This window comes from Aphelocoma coerulescens, chromosome 3 (assembly GCF_041296385.1).
Source record: "Aphelocoma coerulescens isolate FSJ_1873_10779 chromosome 3, UR_Acoe_1.0, whole genome shotgun sequence".
NCBI lineage: Eukaryota > Metazoa > Chordata > Aves > Passeriformes > Corvidae > Aphelocoma > Aphelocoma coerulescens.
In genome coordinates this window covers 6,371,769-6,389,709 of record NC_091016.1, presented here as the reverse complement: position 1 = coordinate 6,389,709, position 17,941 = coordinate 6,371,769, and the positions used below count along the sequence as shown (strand labels likewise).

At 42.0% G+C, this 17,941-nt stretch overlaps 1 protein-coding gene across 6 annotated transcripts in view; it reads right to left on the bottom strand.

The window, feature by feature from the left end:
• Nucleotides 1-17,476, bottom strand: part of PLCB4 (phospholipase C beta 4) — a 194,266-nt gene extending 176,790 nt beyond the window's left edge. For 4 of the 6 annotated variants that reach the window (XM_069008962.1, XM_069008964.1, XM_069008963.1 and 1 more), the window contains exon 1: nt 10,074-10,452. In XM_069008962.1, coding sequence (XP_068865063.1) covers nt 10,074-10,136 — 63 coding nt within the window. In that variant the 5' untranslated portion in view covers nt 10,137-10,452. Of the gene's footprint in view, nt 1-10,073; nt 10,453-17,302 lie in introns of those variants that run through there. The other 2 variants (XM_069008967.1, XM_069008968.1) reach the window with 2 other exon arrangements.
• Nucleotides 17,477-17,941: the final 465 nt, after the last annotated feature.

Sequence of the window (17,941 nt, the reverse complement as noted above, 5' to 3'; positions counted from 1 at the left end):
TTTCTCATGTTTTAAAGAAAAAGAATTTTTTTTTTTTTAAAGTGAATAAACTGGTCTTAAGTACCTTGATGCCTGCTTTATTTTGTAAAGGATCTTTAATTTGATGTTCCTCACTTCCTGGACACCTGGCCAGATATCACAAGATTTCAGCTGCACCTGAACACCAAGGCAGGTGTAGAGACATCAAATTCTGATGCACCCAGTGTTCATTCTGGCCACAACACACCATTTCTTCACTACTGTTCAGTAAAGCATGAAGTGTTTCTTCAATTGTCACCTGACCTTTACTGTCACCTTAAATATACCCCATGGGTTTCCTCTCTCTTCATGACTTAAACCCCCTATTAACCTACCAGGAGAGCACTTACTTTTGCAAAAGACCCAGCTAAATCATAATGCTTCTTCAAAAGGATGGACAACCTTCATCAAGACTCTGGGCTTGTCAACAGAGTTTTTTTAAAATTTTATTTTTATTTTCAAGAAGAAAACAAGTTTTCATCCACAGGGATCTAACATTCAAGTTTCTTTGTCACCTATCACTCTGAAACCCTCGGAGAGAATGACCTGACAGGAACACACTTCTGCAAGTCTGTGACTTTCCCATTGATGGATACTTGGTTACAGATAATCACCTCCTTGAGTTACCCAGAGTATAACTTTAGAATTCCAATAAGGACCTTTTGCCTCCTTCTAATTAAAAGCAAAGTACAAGCACCCAATTTAGAAAATTGGACACCATTAGAGTCTTAATTTAAACATGACAATTTTAGTCTGTCAATATACTGAAATGATCATTACCTACCAAACCTTCACTCATTTTGTGCCAAAAAGGAACTTCAACCATAGTTCATTAGGTAATTTTAGACACACAACTGTTAACGTTTTTCAGACATGAATTGCCTGTATATCCCTAGTCTGGATGTGTAGTTTCTAAAAAGATCCTTTCTAAGTTTTTTTTTCAGGATCTAGGAGTATGGAAAAAAAAAACCCAAAACAACAGAAGAGCCACAAACATGCAAAGGCAAAAGGAAAACCTGAAAAATTCCCTGTCATTCTCGCACTTGGGGACAGGAAACCACACTGAGTGGTGTGGTGTCAGCACCCTGCCTCCCACCAGCTCCTGCCTTCCAGGGGCCAGGCTGTTCCAGCCAGGGCCTCACTGCCACATCGCTCACTCTCATGTGAGGCTTCTGAGAAACCCCAGCTCCTTCCTGGAGTGGAGCCTTGCCAGGGACATCAGTCTGTTGCTGCTGACACACTCCACACATAATTCGGTGGCTTCCTGCTCGAGGCATTACATAATTTGAGCCTCTGGCATGTCTTTCTGGAACATTTCATGTACTCACCCACAGGATCAGCAGCATCTTCAGCTACCAGATAGCTCTGCACCTTTTCTGCACTGACTCTGACCTCGATGGCACTGACTACAGGCACAGATGGCTGTTTATCCCAAGTAAAGAAAACCTTGGCAGTATGACTCCCAAAACAGACAAAAGAAGCAGGTAACCACACAGTTAAACACAATTAATGGTCACAGGAATACCACAATGGAAATCACTTTCATAAACCACAGAATTCTCTCAAGGGCTGTTGCATTCAGCTTCACTAAGTCAGAAACTTATTAATCAAAGAGAGCATACAGCCTCCTGCTAATACCACATACAACTGACCCTTAAGTCCTAATTTGCCTCCAGCCATGAAGTCATGAGTCAAGAGAGTTCTTGACTCCGGATCAATGTGCATATAACTAAATTGAAAGGTAAAATCACTCTTTGATGTTTGCTGAGCAATATTCAGGACACTGCACTCCTGAAACAGGCAGACTATTTTCACAGAGATGTCAAGTACTTGGAGCCCAGAGATTCTCTTTCATGAAAAGCATATCAATTGATAATAAAGTGCACCCTCCAAAACTATTTGTACATAATAGAACCCTTTTGTACAGAGAATGAGTTATATCTATAGATAAACCCCACATAATTTAAGCCAAGCAATAAACAACAGCAGCATTTGTGCAATATAGAGCAGTTACTACAAACTCTTATCAGTATGCAAATGTAATAGCACTAAGAAACGCAATCTGCAATTTGACTCAGAGAATTTCAGTGTGTCTTGGATGTAATTATATACTATCCTGCAGCTCCTGCAGGGAATTTTACCTATGGTTTAGGAATGTTATTATTTTTTTCTTCTTTTTTCTAGGGGGGGAAAAAAAAGTACTCAATTTTTAGTCACCTACAGTAATTCTCTGGAACCAAAACCATCATGCTGCAGTTTAAGAGGTTTTCAATCTATGAAATTACTCACTGCTGATGAAAGTATTAACAATCCAAGGACTTCATTTACAGCATTACAAGGAATCCAAGTCAATTATGAGTAAATGTTTTTACTCTGCTTGGGCCAATGAAATGAATTATTACCATGAAAACCTGCACTCCAACCAAGAGTAAAGTTTAAGGGTGCCTCACCATAATTCAAAGAGAACAGAAAGGAAAGAGCAATCCTAGACTCCAAAACGGAAACCGGACACCTAATGCAGGCACTGGGAACATGCAGCAGGTGAAAAGATGGGAAGAGGATGGATACTCCTTTCGGGCCAGCAAGCCAGCAGCTGCCAGCACTTCATATCACTAAGATAAAATCTAATGTCTCCAGGGAAAGCTCAGCATCATCATATAAATCCTACCGCAGCCTAATCATTCTTTTTGGGATGTACTCTGTGTTCCAGAAACTGGGAGCCTGCTCCTTGCCAATCTCGTTCTGAAATGTAGGCCAGCAGCTCTAACGTAGCATGTTGTGATCTACACTTTTATTATCCCAATCCTCCTCAACAGCAAGAGAAAGGGATTAAGCAGCATTATTTTTCCCCCTGCATATTTACTGAGATAATTGCATACCATACTGTAATACAAGATTATTTTGCACAGTGCAAAATAACACAGAATGGGCCCGTCATTTTATGGAAACCTCTTGGTCCCATCACTCTTGGGAGAGTACATGGCTGATCACATTGGGCATGCTCCTCCAGGAAAGTTTAACAGCAAATTCTTCCAAATGTATCAAATAGATGCACTCAGCTTCATCATACAATCCCCTTCTTTTGGCAATCATATTTTTAAAATTATTTCACAAAACATTATTAATATCGAAAGCCATCTGTGTTTCTAGAGAATGCTCCTTTCCACACTCTCTTTCCTTCCTACTGGGCTGCACAGTAAAGATTTTTTTATTTACAACCACTTTTATGCCAGCAGATGTTACACCACACAAAACTGCTTTGCTGCAAGTTCAAGAAGAAAGTGGTGGGAAGAAGTTTACATAACCAGACATCATCAACAAAAGCAAGAGAGCCTGGCGAACCACAGGCCGTAGTCATTTAATTCACACAAACCTCTCTTCCCCTTTCTCACTCTGCTTTCCAATTTGTTTTAATTCCATAGGAGGATTTCACTGGTAGTCACTCCATAATGCATTGCAAGGTTTAAATGCCAGCAGCTTTTCTTGTCTTGACAAAATGTACAGAGCTGAAATTTAATTACAACTGGCTCAAATGCACTTTTGTTTTGCTTCTACCCACCTGGAACACATAGACGGTTTAAAGTAAACATGTTTAGTCACTGGATAATATGAAGTATAAAAGAAAAGTTACACTGTAATAAACAGAGATACACTTCAAAACAATTTTGATTTCTTATCTCAGAACCTGGCTGCAACCAGCTAGCTGAAAGTGGCATTACCGTGATGGAAATAGCGTGGTATTTCAATGCAAGAAAGTAAACATATTCTCCCAGATACTAGCACAGGAGTTGAAACCCACCCAAGAAAACCATTTGCATTATCGGTGTGCATTATTCTGCCCCAACGTTTTGACACTGAGTTTAAACATTAAGCTGTGAGTACAATGCCTCTTTTTTTAAACTAATGCAATTTCTTGGGGCAAAATCTGATATGGCCAGCCAGATTTCCTGAGTGCTAGTTTCTCCCAAGGAAAAAAAAAAAAAAAGGAGACATCAGTTTAATTTTGATTTGTCCAGTAAACAGATCAAAGCATTGCAGCTCTGCAGTGGAGGTTTACAAAGCCTCATTGTACAAACATCCTGGGCCTGATGCTGCCGGCTGCACTGAAGCAAATCTCATCTGATGGCAGCCAGCGCTGGTTTGTGCTACACTGTCCAATGCAAAAATTTACACTTTAAAGGGAAGTCAAAATCTTTGAAGTCCCACTTGATCAAAAATTATTAAAACATGCAGCTTGATTTTTTAGGCTGATCTTTACCACATGTAGCTGGAAATGTTTCACACTTCTTTTCTGTTGCTTATATACCAAAAACTGTGTTCAGCTTTTGGCTCCTCCTATTTGAGTGCAATAAATTCTTTGGGTGAAGGAGCATTTTTAACAAATATGTACAATGCCTTAAAAAGAGATTCCAGAAGCACTATTAGATCACTGAGAGCTTCAAGAGTGCAAAGTGTAAATAATTTTTAGCATAGCTGAAACATCTTTCTAGATCTTTGCTTTGTAAGATTGCAATTTCTGCCCAGCCTCTTCTATTTATTTTCTCATCCAACTGTGCAGTTGAGCTTGTTCAGGGTTTGCTGTTTGGTGCCTTTCACAGAACACAAAGAAAGAGGGAGGAAACAGAAATTACACGACCCATATAAATTAGTTTTAAAACATTCAACGTTAGGCCTGATGTCCACAGCTACTTTGATTCTTTGCAAAAGAAAATTCCTTTTTATACGTACATATGGTTTTGACTTGAGTGTCCCTTTAAGCCAGCTTTGCTGATTCAGACTGTGTCCATACCATTGCCAAAGGAAAAGAAAAAAAGAAGAAAAAGGTGTTCCTGAGTTATGTTCTGACTTAAAAGATTTAAATAGGGAATCCTCAAACTTAGAAACAACACCAAGAAACATTTTCATTTCTGCTGCAAGACTGCTGTCAATGTCCATAAGCAAAAAGACTGCTTGACAAATATCCTGTAACAGACTGTGCTTCTAAACTGAAACTTTGCTCTTTCTGGGCTACAAATCAAAACTGGATCTATTGCATAACAAAGGTATTAAAGATAATGGCCTCTAAGACTGCATGGCACATCAGTGGGAGCAGTGTAAGCAATGCCTTGCTCCATGCATTAATCTGCACCCCTGGGAGTTTGTCCAGGTAGAGTGTGTCCATGTTCCTGATTTGCTACATTCTGATCTCCAAGTCAAGGTCAAGAAGTAATTCACGAGGATCCCCACTGCTAACACACATGGGCTGCAGGTTTTGGGGAAGTCATCTCACCATGCTAAAAAAGGTCTCAACAATTGGAGTACAAAGAGATGAAATTGTCTGAAAGCTGCTTTATACCTTTAGATACTTCAGCATGTTGAACTGAACAACATGGATGCCATTTCTTTTTAATCTGCATAAATCAGTTTTGTATATATATTCTAATTAAAAATGCTGTGATGCAGTGTCTTCTCTCATCTGAGTTATCAGCAAATGGGCACCAACCAGGTTGAATAAAAAATAATAAAGACTGCATTGTAATAAATGCCATAAAATAAATAATGCAAGGATAGTCCCTGCCCCAGAAACCTTGCAATTTAGGCCATGAACAAAGAATCCTTAAGGGATCGTACCAAACCTACCTAACATTCCTGAATTGACATTTACATTGTGCTGTACTTCAGTTCATACTTTCAAGGCTGGAACTATGCACTTGTTCTGATGTGCACTGCTGAAAGCTGCTCTGGATCTCGTGGTTCACAAGACAATGAGCCTTCATGTCAAGCATTATCGTGACATTTAAGGTAGATATTGAAAAAAAAACCCTGATCAGAACACTGTGGGTGAGGATTTGTGTCTTATTGTATTTAACCCAAGTCGAGCTTTAGAACAAATAAATCTGATTTTTAAAGTGCACTACAACCAGCTATGCCCATGCCCAAAAGACATGGGGAGAGGAAAAGGGGACTAGGTGGTGGAATTACCAAAACAATACCAAGTAACAAATAAAGAGCTTCCAGGCTGGGCCCCTCTCCCCCTGTGTCACAAAGCGTTACCTGTTCTAACCCAGGAATATTACCAGTGCTCCTATAGGATCAAATGTGTCCTAACAGCAGCTCCATGCTCTCCTGAAATTGAGCTAAAAATTAGTTTTGAAATTATATCAGGCTCAGCGTGGTCCTCTAGCATTCCAGCAGTATCTCTCCATCCTGAAAAAGTGAAATCTTTTGACATCTGATCTTACAAACAAGAAGGCTTGGGCCAGCTTTGTAGACATACACTTTGTTTTGGAAGGGATAGCTGGAGCCCCATTGCATGTGTAGCCCATAGGGAACAAATAAAGTTCTGAAGCGAAATTAACTATTTCACCTGCAAAAACTACAGACTGATTTAATCAATCTCCAGCTCTGAAGGACTGGGTTTGTGCACTTGCAGTGTGCTGTACTCAGGTCAATTTTATTTCTCATACATGGCATATTCCCCTGCCAAGTCCTGACACTATTTGGATTCTCGTTACCTTTCTTTCGTCAGGTCAAATTTCAAGATTAAAAAAAAAAACAAAAAACACACACTGCCAAACAATAAAAGAGAAGCTATTATCTATCAGATAGAATAGCTTTTTTCCCATTATTTTCCTTTTGAAAGGGGGAAGGAATGAACAATTAAGTGGACAAACACCATTTTGGCCTATGAATCATCCCTGATAAAACTGCAGATGCACAAACCCAGTCACAACAGTATTACAGTAAGAGAGAATAGATAAATTTCAACAACCACCCAAAAGGCCCCTTAGATGAGGCACGATGATTTTGAATTGAATTTTGAGATGCAAGGCTCAAATGAACTCCGGTTACTTGCTTGCAGCACCCACGCTCTGTCAATAGACAGTGCTGAAAAAGAAGAGCCAAATCGTGTTAAAATTATGCTTCAGTCACTAAGAGAAGTGTTAATTACCAGCTGGACTGAAGACCACTGAGATAAGCAAAACATTCCCTGCCAAAGCCCTTTAGACAACATTCTTTAATTTCTAAAACCCAAGATGTGATGATAGCAGGAAGAGATGGAAGGAAGAAAAGGATTAATCCACTTTCAGTCATGTTTAAATAAGACTTGCTTTAAATGATTTAAAATTAACTGAGAAGCATTATCTTTTCATCAACTTCTACAAGAAGAAAAGCAGCCAGAAATTTATTTGTGTAATTAATGTGTTATTCATGTATACAGAAGCTCTTTTTAATTGAAACTATAAATTGGCTTTTCAGTAACTGAAAGATTTTAGGTAATGGCTTATGAAATCAAGAAATATTACCAGAAAAGTGGTTATAATTTAAATTAACAATCACTTTTTAAGGAGGAGATGTAGCTTACCTGAAAAAAATAGGTCCACAAATTTAAAACTTTTTAGGTATATAGTTTTATAGCTCTTTAAAAAACAAGCACAAAACTGACACCTTGCTCTGATCATTACTTCCAGTAATGCTTTGAAGAAATACTTCCACAGATCTTTTAAAGGAGGCAGGCAAAGCAATACCTTCAAGATGCAAGTTTCGGTTAAAATTTCAAATTATTCATGAAGGTCTTCATGAGCATTTAAATGCTGCTAAAGGTATGGACTTTTAATAGTATGGACTATTCTTTTAGATGCATCCTTTTATATTAAGGGAATACAACTCCCTGAAAGGAGGTGAGGGTTGGCCACTTCTCCCAGGAAATCAGTGGCAGGACAAGAGGACACGGTCTCAGGCTGCACCAGGGGAGGTTTAGGCACAGAAAGGCTGATTAGACACTGCAATGGGCTGCCAAGGGACATGGTGGAGTCACCACCCCTGGAGGTGTTTAAGGAGACCCTCAACTTTGCACTCAGTGCCATGGTGGTGGTGTGTCCTAGGTTGGGTTTAATGATCTGAGAGATCTTTCCCAACCTAAAAGATTCTGTGAAAATTAAATAATTCAAAACTGAAACCCACAAAAAGGCTAATGTAGTTTCATACAACTAGAAAAAAAAAAGTCTCATATCTTGCACTACTATTGTCTTCTGTAAAGAAAACAATTCCACTTAAAAACAAGAGAATGAAAACACCCAGCAAACATTCTGACACTAAACTACAGTAGGATGGAGCCAATTCCTTAAAACCAAATAATGTAACTGCTAACACAGCAATGCAATTTCCTCTGCCATTTCTACCTGTGAGTATCAAAGACTGTTTTCCAGTTTTCAAAAGCCTTAAAAGTATTGCCACATTGCTCAGCACCTGAATCATGGAAAACCACTCGCGGAATCAATCATCTGATGATTCAAAATTACCTGAAAACATACCTGTATGTTTTTCCACATAATTTCAGATCAATTCAATTGATGTTTTTAATGTGTCAGGTATCTGAGAGCTGCACTTAGATCTTTGTTTTCACAATATTATTATTCAGTTGTTCTACTGTGGGAAGGGGAGGTGGTTATTCCAGATTAAAGAGTAGTATCTTTTCAAGGGTAAATTAGAAATTAAAGCAGGACGAGATCAGGGAAGATTACCAGGCACTGTTTACAAACTGAGCATAACTAAATCAAAGGTATATAAATCAGAGCATGTATTTCTTGGCAGATTGCTTCAGTTTTGAAAACTGAAGTGTCACAGGCTTCATGAAAAAAAATCCCCAGTAATAAAGCTCACCTTTTTTTTCAGAAGTAACCTATTTCATGCCAATTCACAGCTACTCCTGTAAAGTATTGCTTTCACCTCATGTGTTTTAAAATGCAAAAAGCATTTACAAAATAAATATATGTGTTTGTACAGCAAAGAATTACTGCAAACATATACTTTTGATTTTCCCACATCTGGAAATGCAATTAGGTTACATGAGGCTTTTAGTTCATCATGGAAAAAGCTGTAAGAAACTAATACACAGGAATCCACACAAAACAAACAAAAAAATCATTACAAATAAGAGGAACAAACTTTTTCAAGTCTTTAAAAAAAAGAAAAACCCACCAAAAAAATGTCCCTCCTAACCCCGAATAAATCAACTGGTAGACTGTCACTCTAGCCAAAACCCAAAAGATCATCTTTTTTCTGAGACTGCAATTCAAAGAATCAGCACTGAAAATGAAGATGCAGCAGAGAATATTTAGTTTTTTCACATGATTTGGACTACCAGATAAAGGTCTATGTGAGCTGTGATTCCTCTATCCACACGGGGACCACAATTCTGCAGTACAAACTTCATTAGTAAGAATTCTTCCAAATGAACTCAACCAGACCAGCAGAGCTGAAGATTTATCCCTTCCATACCCAGCAAACACAAACATGCAATAGGAACAACACCCAGCATTTCCCCACAGTAATGATCACCCAGCTCTCCAGAGAAATAAAGGCAAAATGCAGAGGATTGATCCTGCTGTTATCCTTTCCTACCTCTCTAAGCCTCTATGCATCTTCACTCCCTGCTGGATCCAGGCATCTCTGTGCTCATCATCAGCAGCTGAGGTCACAGGAGTGCCATTGGAGGTACTGTCTTCCAAGCACGAAATCCATACATCCACTCACAAAAGCACAAATACAGCTCACAGATCCCACCAGCACCACACCAACTTATTAACTCTCCCTGGGGCAGGGCCAGTTAAGTACCACATGCTTCTTCCAAGGTGCCAGTCTTCATTAATTCCACAGGGAAAAGATAGTATTACTCCCTTAAAAGCAGTGCAAATACTCCCACTACCTGATGCAAAGACTAATTTAAGACAATTTCTTGCATAAAGACACACAGATGAAATGGCACACAAACTATTTTCATATGGCTTTTCTAGTTAAGCTCATGCTCCCATTAGGATATCTCAAAGGAGACCATTTTATCAACATCTGTTTACCAGGCTTGACACATATGCCAATTCCAGCACTTTCTCAGCTTGTAAAGAAAAACAAACAAAAAATTAAAAGCATGCAGAGCCAAACATACACAATACTTCAGGACGCATCCAAGTAGACAGGAGTCTGCTTGAGAAAAGCAAAATTATACCAGTGATGTGTGAACGCAGAGAAGCAGCAACCTGTACCACTGAAAAAAACTTTGCTCAGTTTGTCCTCACCTGGGCCAAGGTCTTCTCAGAAGTAATACCTCTTCCCAGCCACCTGGTACAGGCACAGGTCATCAAAAAGCTACTCTGTATTTCAGAGCCAAAACCGAGAGCATCAGCAAAAAGAACAGCCAGAGCCAGACTCTGCTACATACTGCCAGATTTGAAGGGCTTGGGGAAAAAAAAGAAATGAATCTCTGTATCAGTTCAGTTGCAGCAGAGAGATTCCAGGACCTTCCCCTGGGCAAACGCAGATGTACAGCGGGGGCTGCTCCTTGCCAGCCCCAGACCAAGCAGAGGAGGCCACCAGGGTCCCCGAGCCCCAGCTGCTGTGCCTGGGGGGATATGGCACCGGCAGCACCCCCGGGACACGGAGCCGCAGCTGAGCCTCCGCCCGCCCGGGCTGCCCTATTTGAGCCCTCTGTTGTTCTCCCAGGTCACACCGCTCCCCGCCCCCCGAAGCCCCCACCTTCTCCTCCAGCCCGGGAACTCTCCAATCAAAGCAGATAAGCGCATCATGTGAGGGATGGCAGACACGCTGAGGGGAATTTCCGAGAGCTTCACCGCACCTGCAGCATCCACGGATACAGGAGATTTCCAGTGTAAAAACGACAAGCCAAGCAGGGGTGCCAAAGTATCCACGTTACCTGCAACTCACAGCTCCTGTGCCAGACTGCAGCACCTCATTTGCAATCTGCTCTGATATACCTGCAACCACATTCCATCTTCCCTTGGCATTTAATGTATGACAACTATTTCTAAGCATCTTTTGCTAGGGAAGCAGCACACAAATAACACAGGCTGAAAGACCAGAAAGCAGTAATTACTCAGTCTATTCTTTGCTGATGTCAGACATGCAGTACAGCTCTCCAAATCCACCAGAGCACCCAATTAATCTGCACTAATCCTCAAGAACTATATCTGAAAAACAAATAGTAAAATCAAAGCATCCAACAGCCCCTGCCTGCCTTGCAGTCACCACACCATGCTACCCAGCCTCTCCTTTAACAGATCTGTGCTTCCTTCTCATCTCTGCAAACAAACCTACAGAGAATTCAGCAGCCTCTCTCCCCGCCTTCTTCAGCAATGCTTTTATTTCCATGATCACGGTCCTTCATAGAAAAAAAATTATACCAATTCTGTTGGGTTCAACAGATCACATTAGCCTTGCCAAAGAAACCACTCCGTGGCTCTATTTCCTATTTCCCAATAAGGCATTCATATTCCATTTCAACTCACACTTCACCAAGAAGAATTCTGTATGAATTATCCTAATTTGTATATTTCAAAACAAACAGGCTCTCACTGCAGCTATCAACTCATTTCTTTCCTCTGTCTCCTTTTAGCAGTGGCAGCAGCAGTCTAATGGCAGAGATGGAGACAAGCACCCTGGATCCAGCACACAGCCTCAGCTGAGAGGAGAGTACAGAACATCTGTACGTGCAACAAGTACAGCACATGCAGCAACATCCCCAAAAGCTTGGGAAAGAAAACCAAAAGGCAAATGTGAGAGATGTGGCAATTTCAGGCATGGAAAATTAAAATGTTCAAGAAGTAGAAAAATGGAAACAGAAAAAGCTGTAGAGTTTTGGAATGGTCTACAAGATCAAGGAGGAAAAAGATGCCACTTTGGTATGAGAAGTTCTTTCTTCGACCTATCTTGTTCAAGACCACAGCTTACATCTCAGAAAACTCCCTTATTACTTGTTATTTTCCACATCACCAGTGTTCACAGGATCATGGAAGCCCTAGATCACTGGAATCCAAGAGATGCTCCTCATTAACCTTTCAAGTCCTTACTCTCTTTTGCCCCCTTTATTAGTCACTGACCTCCTGGCTGATTGCTTCCAGTCTTCAGGAGTGTGTGTGCTCAAGTTGAATGTAGAAATTGTTAGAAAAGGAAATTTATCTGTAACTTCAAGAATAAAGAGCCTGCTCTTTAACACCTTTCTCATACCCATTTCCTCCTTAATAAAGTGCACCCAAACATTTCTGAAGCTGAATATATTCTCTCTTGGCTGACATATTGCTAAACCAACTGCAGACATTAATTACTTCTATGTAACTATTTGATAGGTGGATGACATTTGTAAATTTTTTATCTTCATAATTTCAGAAGGTGTTGCACATAAAAACAACAGAATAGCAACACCAAGCCTAGATTAAGACTTCAAGTAAATGGTCTGCTGGTACAACATCTGAGAAGGAACAACGTAGAGGATTTAATTTGAACAGTCCCTTTTTAATCCAGCATCTGTAATGTTACACGTCTTCTCAAGGTCTTCTAGGTTGCAAGGCTGGTTCACAAAGAAGTTACAATTTGAGAGCCCCAAAGTCAACTGAACAGAACCAGTTTCTTCAGAATCGAGAGGGCAAAGGCACGTGGTTAATTCAGCAACACCGATTTCCACCACTCCGCAAACAGACCTTACAATAGAGCACATTCCACACAGGCTGTCTCACCTCATTTGCCTAAAGCTCCCAGTTATTGTTACCGAGGAAAGAACAGGCTCTTACTCTGAGGAAAGATCAAACAAGGGACTCTCAGCTCTCCAGGTGTAGGGCCTCATAGTGGTACAATTATACCTCCCAGATAAAATTGAAAGCAAGGTTCTAACTTTGGATATATGACAGCTGCCAACCAACTTCTTAACTCACATTTTGATCCCTGGCTATTGCAAAAGGAAAGGTGAGAGACACACTATGAGGAATTAGGAGCACTTGTGGTTATAGATTTTTTATCAGGCAGCATGGAGCAATTGCATAAAGTCAGATTATGGATTCACCTACGAGGTGGTCATGAAACAGGGGAGGACAAGGGACGCTCCACACCATATCCATGGTCTTTGTGATCAGTGGTGTCTGTTCCATGACCAGCTATCAGTCATAGGTGGGACAGGATCACGACTGAGCTTAACAACACTGACTGGCAATGGAATAGAACAGGAAAACACAAAGAGATCAAAGGAACAGCCCCATCTGCCACAGAACCCTCAACTGCGCAAAAGGCAAGTGGCCTTAAAAGCTGGATACCTTGCACTTCTCCCTTTTCATGAGCAGGTACACTACAGGAGGGCAACCTAACCTTCCAGTGACACCCGCACTGCTCCCCAGGAACAGGCTCTCTCTCACAGGAGGACAGACTGGTGCTTCCTACAACTCCAAGGGTGAAATGAAACATTATAACCATTCACAAATACCATTTATCCAAGACTAGTAACACGGGAAACAGGACACTATGACTTCATATTAGTCTAGGAGGCTCTTCAGAGGAGAGGAAGATGAAGGTTTTGCCTCATTCTTATCCAAAAAATCAAGATTCTTTTGCTGTTGCACAAGTACAACTTTAACAAGTACTTCTTTCAGTGGCTGATACGCAGAATGACTTGCAAGGCAAACTGACAAAAGAAGCCACAGCACTTCACTACCTCATACAAGCTGATGTTGGTCTTCAAAAGGAGGGGATGCAAGTACTGGTTTTCCTCCAAGATCCTTCGCAGGGAAAATATCAGCAGCCCATTACCCAGAAGTCTGCTGGAGAGGAATCTCTAAAGCCACAGTTGTGCTGCAACATCTATTTCTGTGACTCGCAAGATGCTTGGGAGCATCTTGCCCTGAAAATTGCAGATTTCTGGCATTAGTGCTCTGAGGACAGCACCAAAAGGGTTGGCCTGATGCTGTTCCCATGTTGTGCCACCCTGTTCCAGGCACTCAGATACATTAGCATGTCTTTCTGGAACAAGGAACTTACTACTAGGCCTAATTAATTAATTCCAGAATGGCTGAGAATCTGTCTTCTTCCACAGTTTCACAAGCCTCTTTACCCATATTTACTAAACTTCCAGAAACCACTACCACCATAAGAAGATGGGTGAGGACCAACAAGATAGATTTTCATAATTTAGTGTTCACAGGGCAAGACATAAGCAAAGCAGGATAGTTAATGCCAAAGCACAGTATCTTTGGTATTTATACCATTGATATCCCATGTATTCTAACCTTCTACAGGTCAGCTCTTCGGAATACAAAGCCAAAAAATCACATTCTGTTTCTGCAGAAGCAAGAGGACCACAAAACCTGCTGCCAGAAAGTCCTGCCAAATCAAATTTATCTGAGCCTTTGATGCATGCATATAGGTAATTTTAATGTGGTGCTATGCATGAATCTTTCATAAGAATAAGATGTCCTAAACAGTATAATCAAAAAACTTTTGAAGAGCTAACAGGCTGGATCATAAACACCTCCACTGTGTGCAACTTCTGCAGACATCAAAGAGTCCTCCCCAAACCAGATGCGTTACGTATCTTGCAAAATTAGTAAATGTACTCAAGCCATCAATTTTGCAATTTTTGAAGTAGCACAATGCATCTATTTATTAGAGAATGGAACTAAGCCTGGGCTGCTGATTAGCCATCCTACAAATAATGCTTATGCAACCCTTCGTAATGATTTCCACTAACAACCAACCAGAGGTTTTATGACTTGGAAAATTTCACTTCTAAACCAATTTACAACACTTCCCAAAATCTAATGGGACAGATGATTCAAACTACAGAGGAAACCAGCCTTCTCTGAAATCAGTGAGGTACAATTTTCGTAAGTAGTCTCTCTTAGGTAAGATGCCTGCATTAAGTTTTGGTTCTCATTTCTAAAATTCTCCTAAGTACTCCTCTGTTACTTCCTCCCTTTCCTCTAGAAAAGGGATTAATTCAATTTTAAGGAAAATATTAAACCAGCAGTTTCAGACTTCAGTCTCTGGCAAATTACGAACAGGAAGGAACAGCAATTGAGCTGTTAAAACCACCAAGGAAAGCAAACCACTGAACAATTCGAAAAGACCACAAAAAGTGACAAGATAAAAATGAAAAAGAAATATAAAACAAGTTATTTCGGTAAGCACAAAACTTATATCCCTACAAGTTTTCAACACAGTATACCTAAGCCTGAGGAAAATGAAGCCATCAGTTCCTACACAGCTGTAACAAATACTTGACAGACTTCCAGCATGGCCCCAAGTTCATCATCACAGCCAGATATTACTGGAACAAATGGCCAAAGTCTGCAACAGAAGTCAGCAGTGTATATCAAGCCCAAACAACTCGCCATTGTTTTTGAAAAGGTGAAAACAGCACAATATTTTGTGTGAAACAACAAAGTATGTCCTCTGTCAGTAAGGGAAATTCAAATTACTTCTCTTTCCTGCCCCTTTTGGTCTTTCTCTCTTCCCCTTCAAGGTTCTGTCTTCCCTGCATTCTAAGAAAAAGCAGAGAGTCTAGGTTATGCATAAATTCATGACAGAAAACACTATTTTAGAACAAAGCTCCTGTGCGTGGGTGCATGTCTTTAAAATAAAAGGCATTGTTACTCTACCAAGTGCATATCCACAGACAGCAATCAAATCAGATCCTCACATTTTATTTTGACAGCCACACACTTATATTTTCACCAGAGGTTTGACTTTCATATCAATACCTGGTTTTTAGCAATATCATCACGAGATGAATCAAAACTGACACATGAAGGCACAATGGTATTAATGATTGTGGAAGAGAATTCTCATCCTAGAGCTCTGTAATTTATTTTTAATTACTTCATGAAGCTACCAGTTGCAGGGAGGAATAAATCTGTTCCCAACTCATATTTAGAAACTGTCTCTGTACAACACAAAATTGCTCGGCTCTATATAACAATAATTATTTTGTGGCACATGGCACTATTAGGTACCCTTGACCTGGTGAAAGCCTGCAAGTACAGTGGCCATAACACTTTCAGAAGTTGGAGAAATTAACCTGGAGTGAGTAGTATCAGCTTGCTAACACTGCTCAGGTAAACTACAGAATACAACCCTGAACACAAACGTGTTACGAAAGAATCTTCTCCATCCTCTCACAGGATCTGAAATGTGACGTTTTCCTGAGGACCCTCATTAGCACCAATTATTAAACTGAAATTTCCATGGTGCAACAGCAAGTGAAGTTTGAGAAACACAAATGTTAGTGACGTATTAAGAGAGGATGATGCACGCTTTATTGAAGATTTATACTGTGTAAGACTTTGACTCTTAGCCCCTACCTTCCACCTTTCCTACAGATCCATCCCCATGCACACTTTAACATTATATAAACTCCCCGAGATAAAGATTATTCCATAACTTTCTAAAATCATCTCCCTTTGAGAAAGTATTACCTAACAAACACAGAGTAAATACCTCACAAGCGCATTAGATTCCTGGGTTTCTACTAGATGCCAGCATTAAAGAATATTTGTAATTTATTTTGCGATATTAAAAAAAAAGAAGCCAAGGCTGGATAACTGCAACTGGAAAGGATAAGCAGGATTAAGTAACAGGTGTCTGACTGCACATAATTCAAAGCCGTGCATGGAATACAGTGCACAGTCTTGGAACGGCTATGGAATGGAAATGGAAACATTGCTTTTACACCTTGCTTTGAAAATTACCACTAAGTGATTTAAAAACGTCTTGTAAATTATAACCCCACAGACAGAGGCAACAGGAGCACTTGTATCCCCAGAGACCTTTGCATATATATGAAAGAAAACAAACAACCTTCAAAGGTGAGCCTGCCTTCCTCCCAGGGAAAAAAAAAAAAAAGGAAAAAGAAAAAGAAAAAAAAAAAAGGAAGAAAAAAAAAAACCTGCTGCAAGAAAGTTATACTTTACTACACAGAAACATTTGTCATACCGCCCAGCACTGACAAAATCCGGATACACTCAGAAACTACGGCAGCGAGGATGAGGGGAAGACTCCAATCGCCAGGCGCACACACAGCAGGATCCACACACGGATCCACACACGGATCCACACACGGAGCACACGGACACGCGTGTGTGCACAGACATACGTGAATGGGACACGAGCACATACGTGTGTGCACAGCCGTACATGTATGTCACACACAGACGTGTGACACGCAGACACACCTATGTGGCACACACCCATGTATGGCAGACCCACATGTATGACAGACACACGTATGACAGCCCCACACGGATGTGAGGGACCCACACGGTGACAGACCCTAAGAGGTGACAGCCCCACACGTTCGTGACAGCCCCACACGCTCGCGCGCGTCCATCGCGGCCGGGGGAGCCCAAGGTTACGGCCCGCGCGGGGGGGGCCGGGCAGCGCCGCTCCCCGCCAAGGGCGCGAAGCCGCGGACAGACCCGCGACCGCCCCCCGTCCCCCCCGCCTCAGTGGTGGCCGCCCCCGCCGATCTTACCTCAGGCGCCGAGGCGGCTTCCTCCTCTTCCTCCTCCTTCCTCCTCCTCACGCTGTGCCAGTGTTTCTGTCTGTCTGTCTGTGTGTTTGTGCGTGTGTCTGTGTGCGTGTGTGTGTATGTGTGTGTATCTGTGTGTGTGCGCGACCCGCCCGCCCCACAGCGGCGGCGACTCCTCCTTCCTCCTCGCTTCCCTTCCCCTCCCTCCTCCCCCGCCGCCGCGCCCGCCTCAACCCCCGCAGCGCCCAGAGACGCGGCAGGGACGGGGGAAACCCCAGGGCGGCCGCCGCCTGTGCTGGGCGGGCCGGGCCGCGCCGGGCCGGGCCGCGCCGGGCCGCCGCCGGCTCCCCCCGCCGCCGCGCAGGGCTGCGGGCAGCGCATGGCAAGTGGGCGGCGGGGCCGCGGGCGCACAGCTCCGCCCGCACGGCCCCGGGCGCGGAGGCACCGCGGCGCTGCCCGGCACCCGCAGGTACCGCACACGTGCCCTCGGAGGATGCCCGCGCCGGCGCGCCTCTGTTTACTACACGTATTGGAAAAGGGTGAGGAGGAAATCCCCCTTCCCCCGTGTGCTCCCGGGCTCCCGCCAGGCCTGCTGCTTTTCACGCAGCCGACGGGAGAAAGGGGTTGTTGCGGAGGACCCTG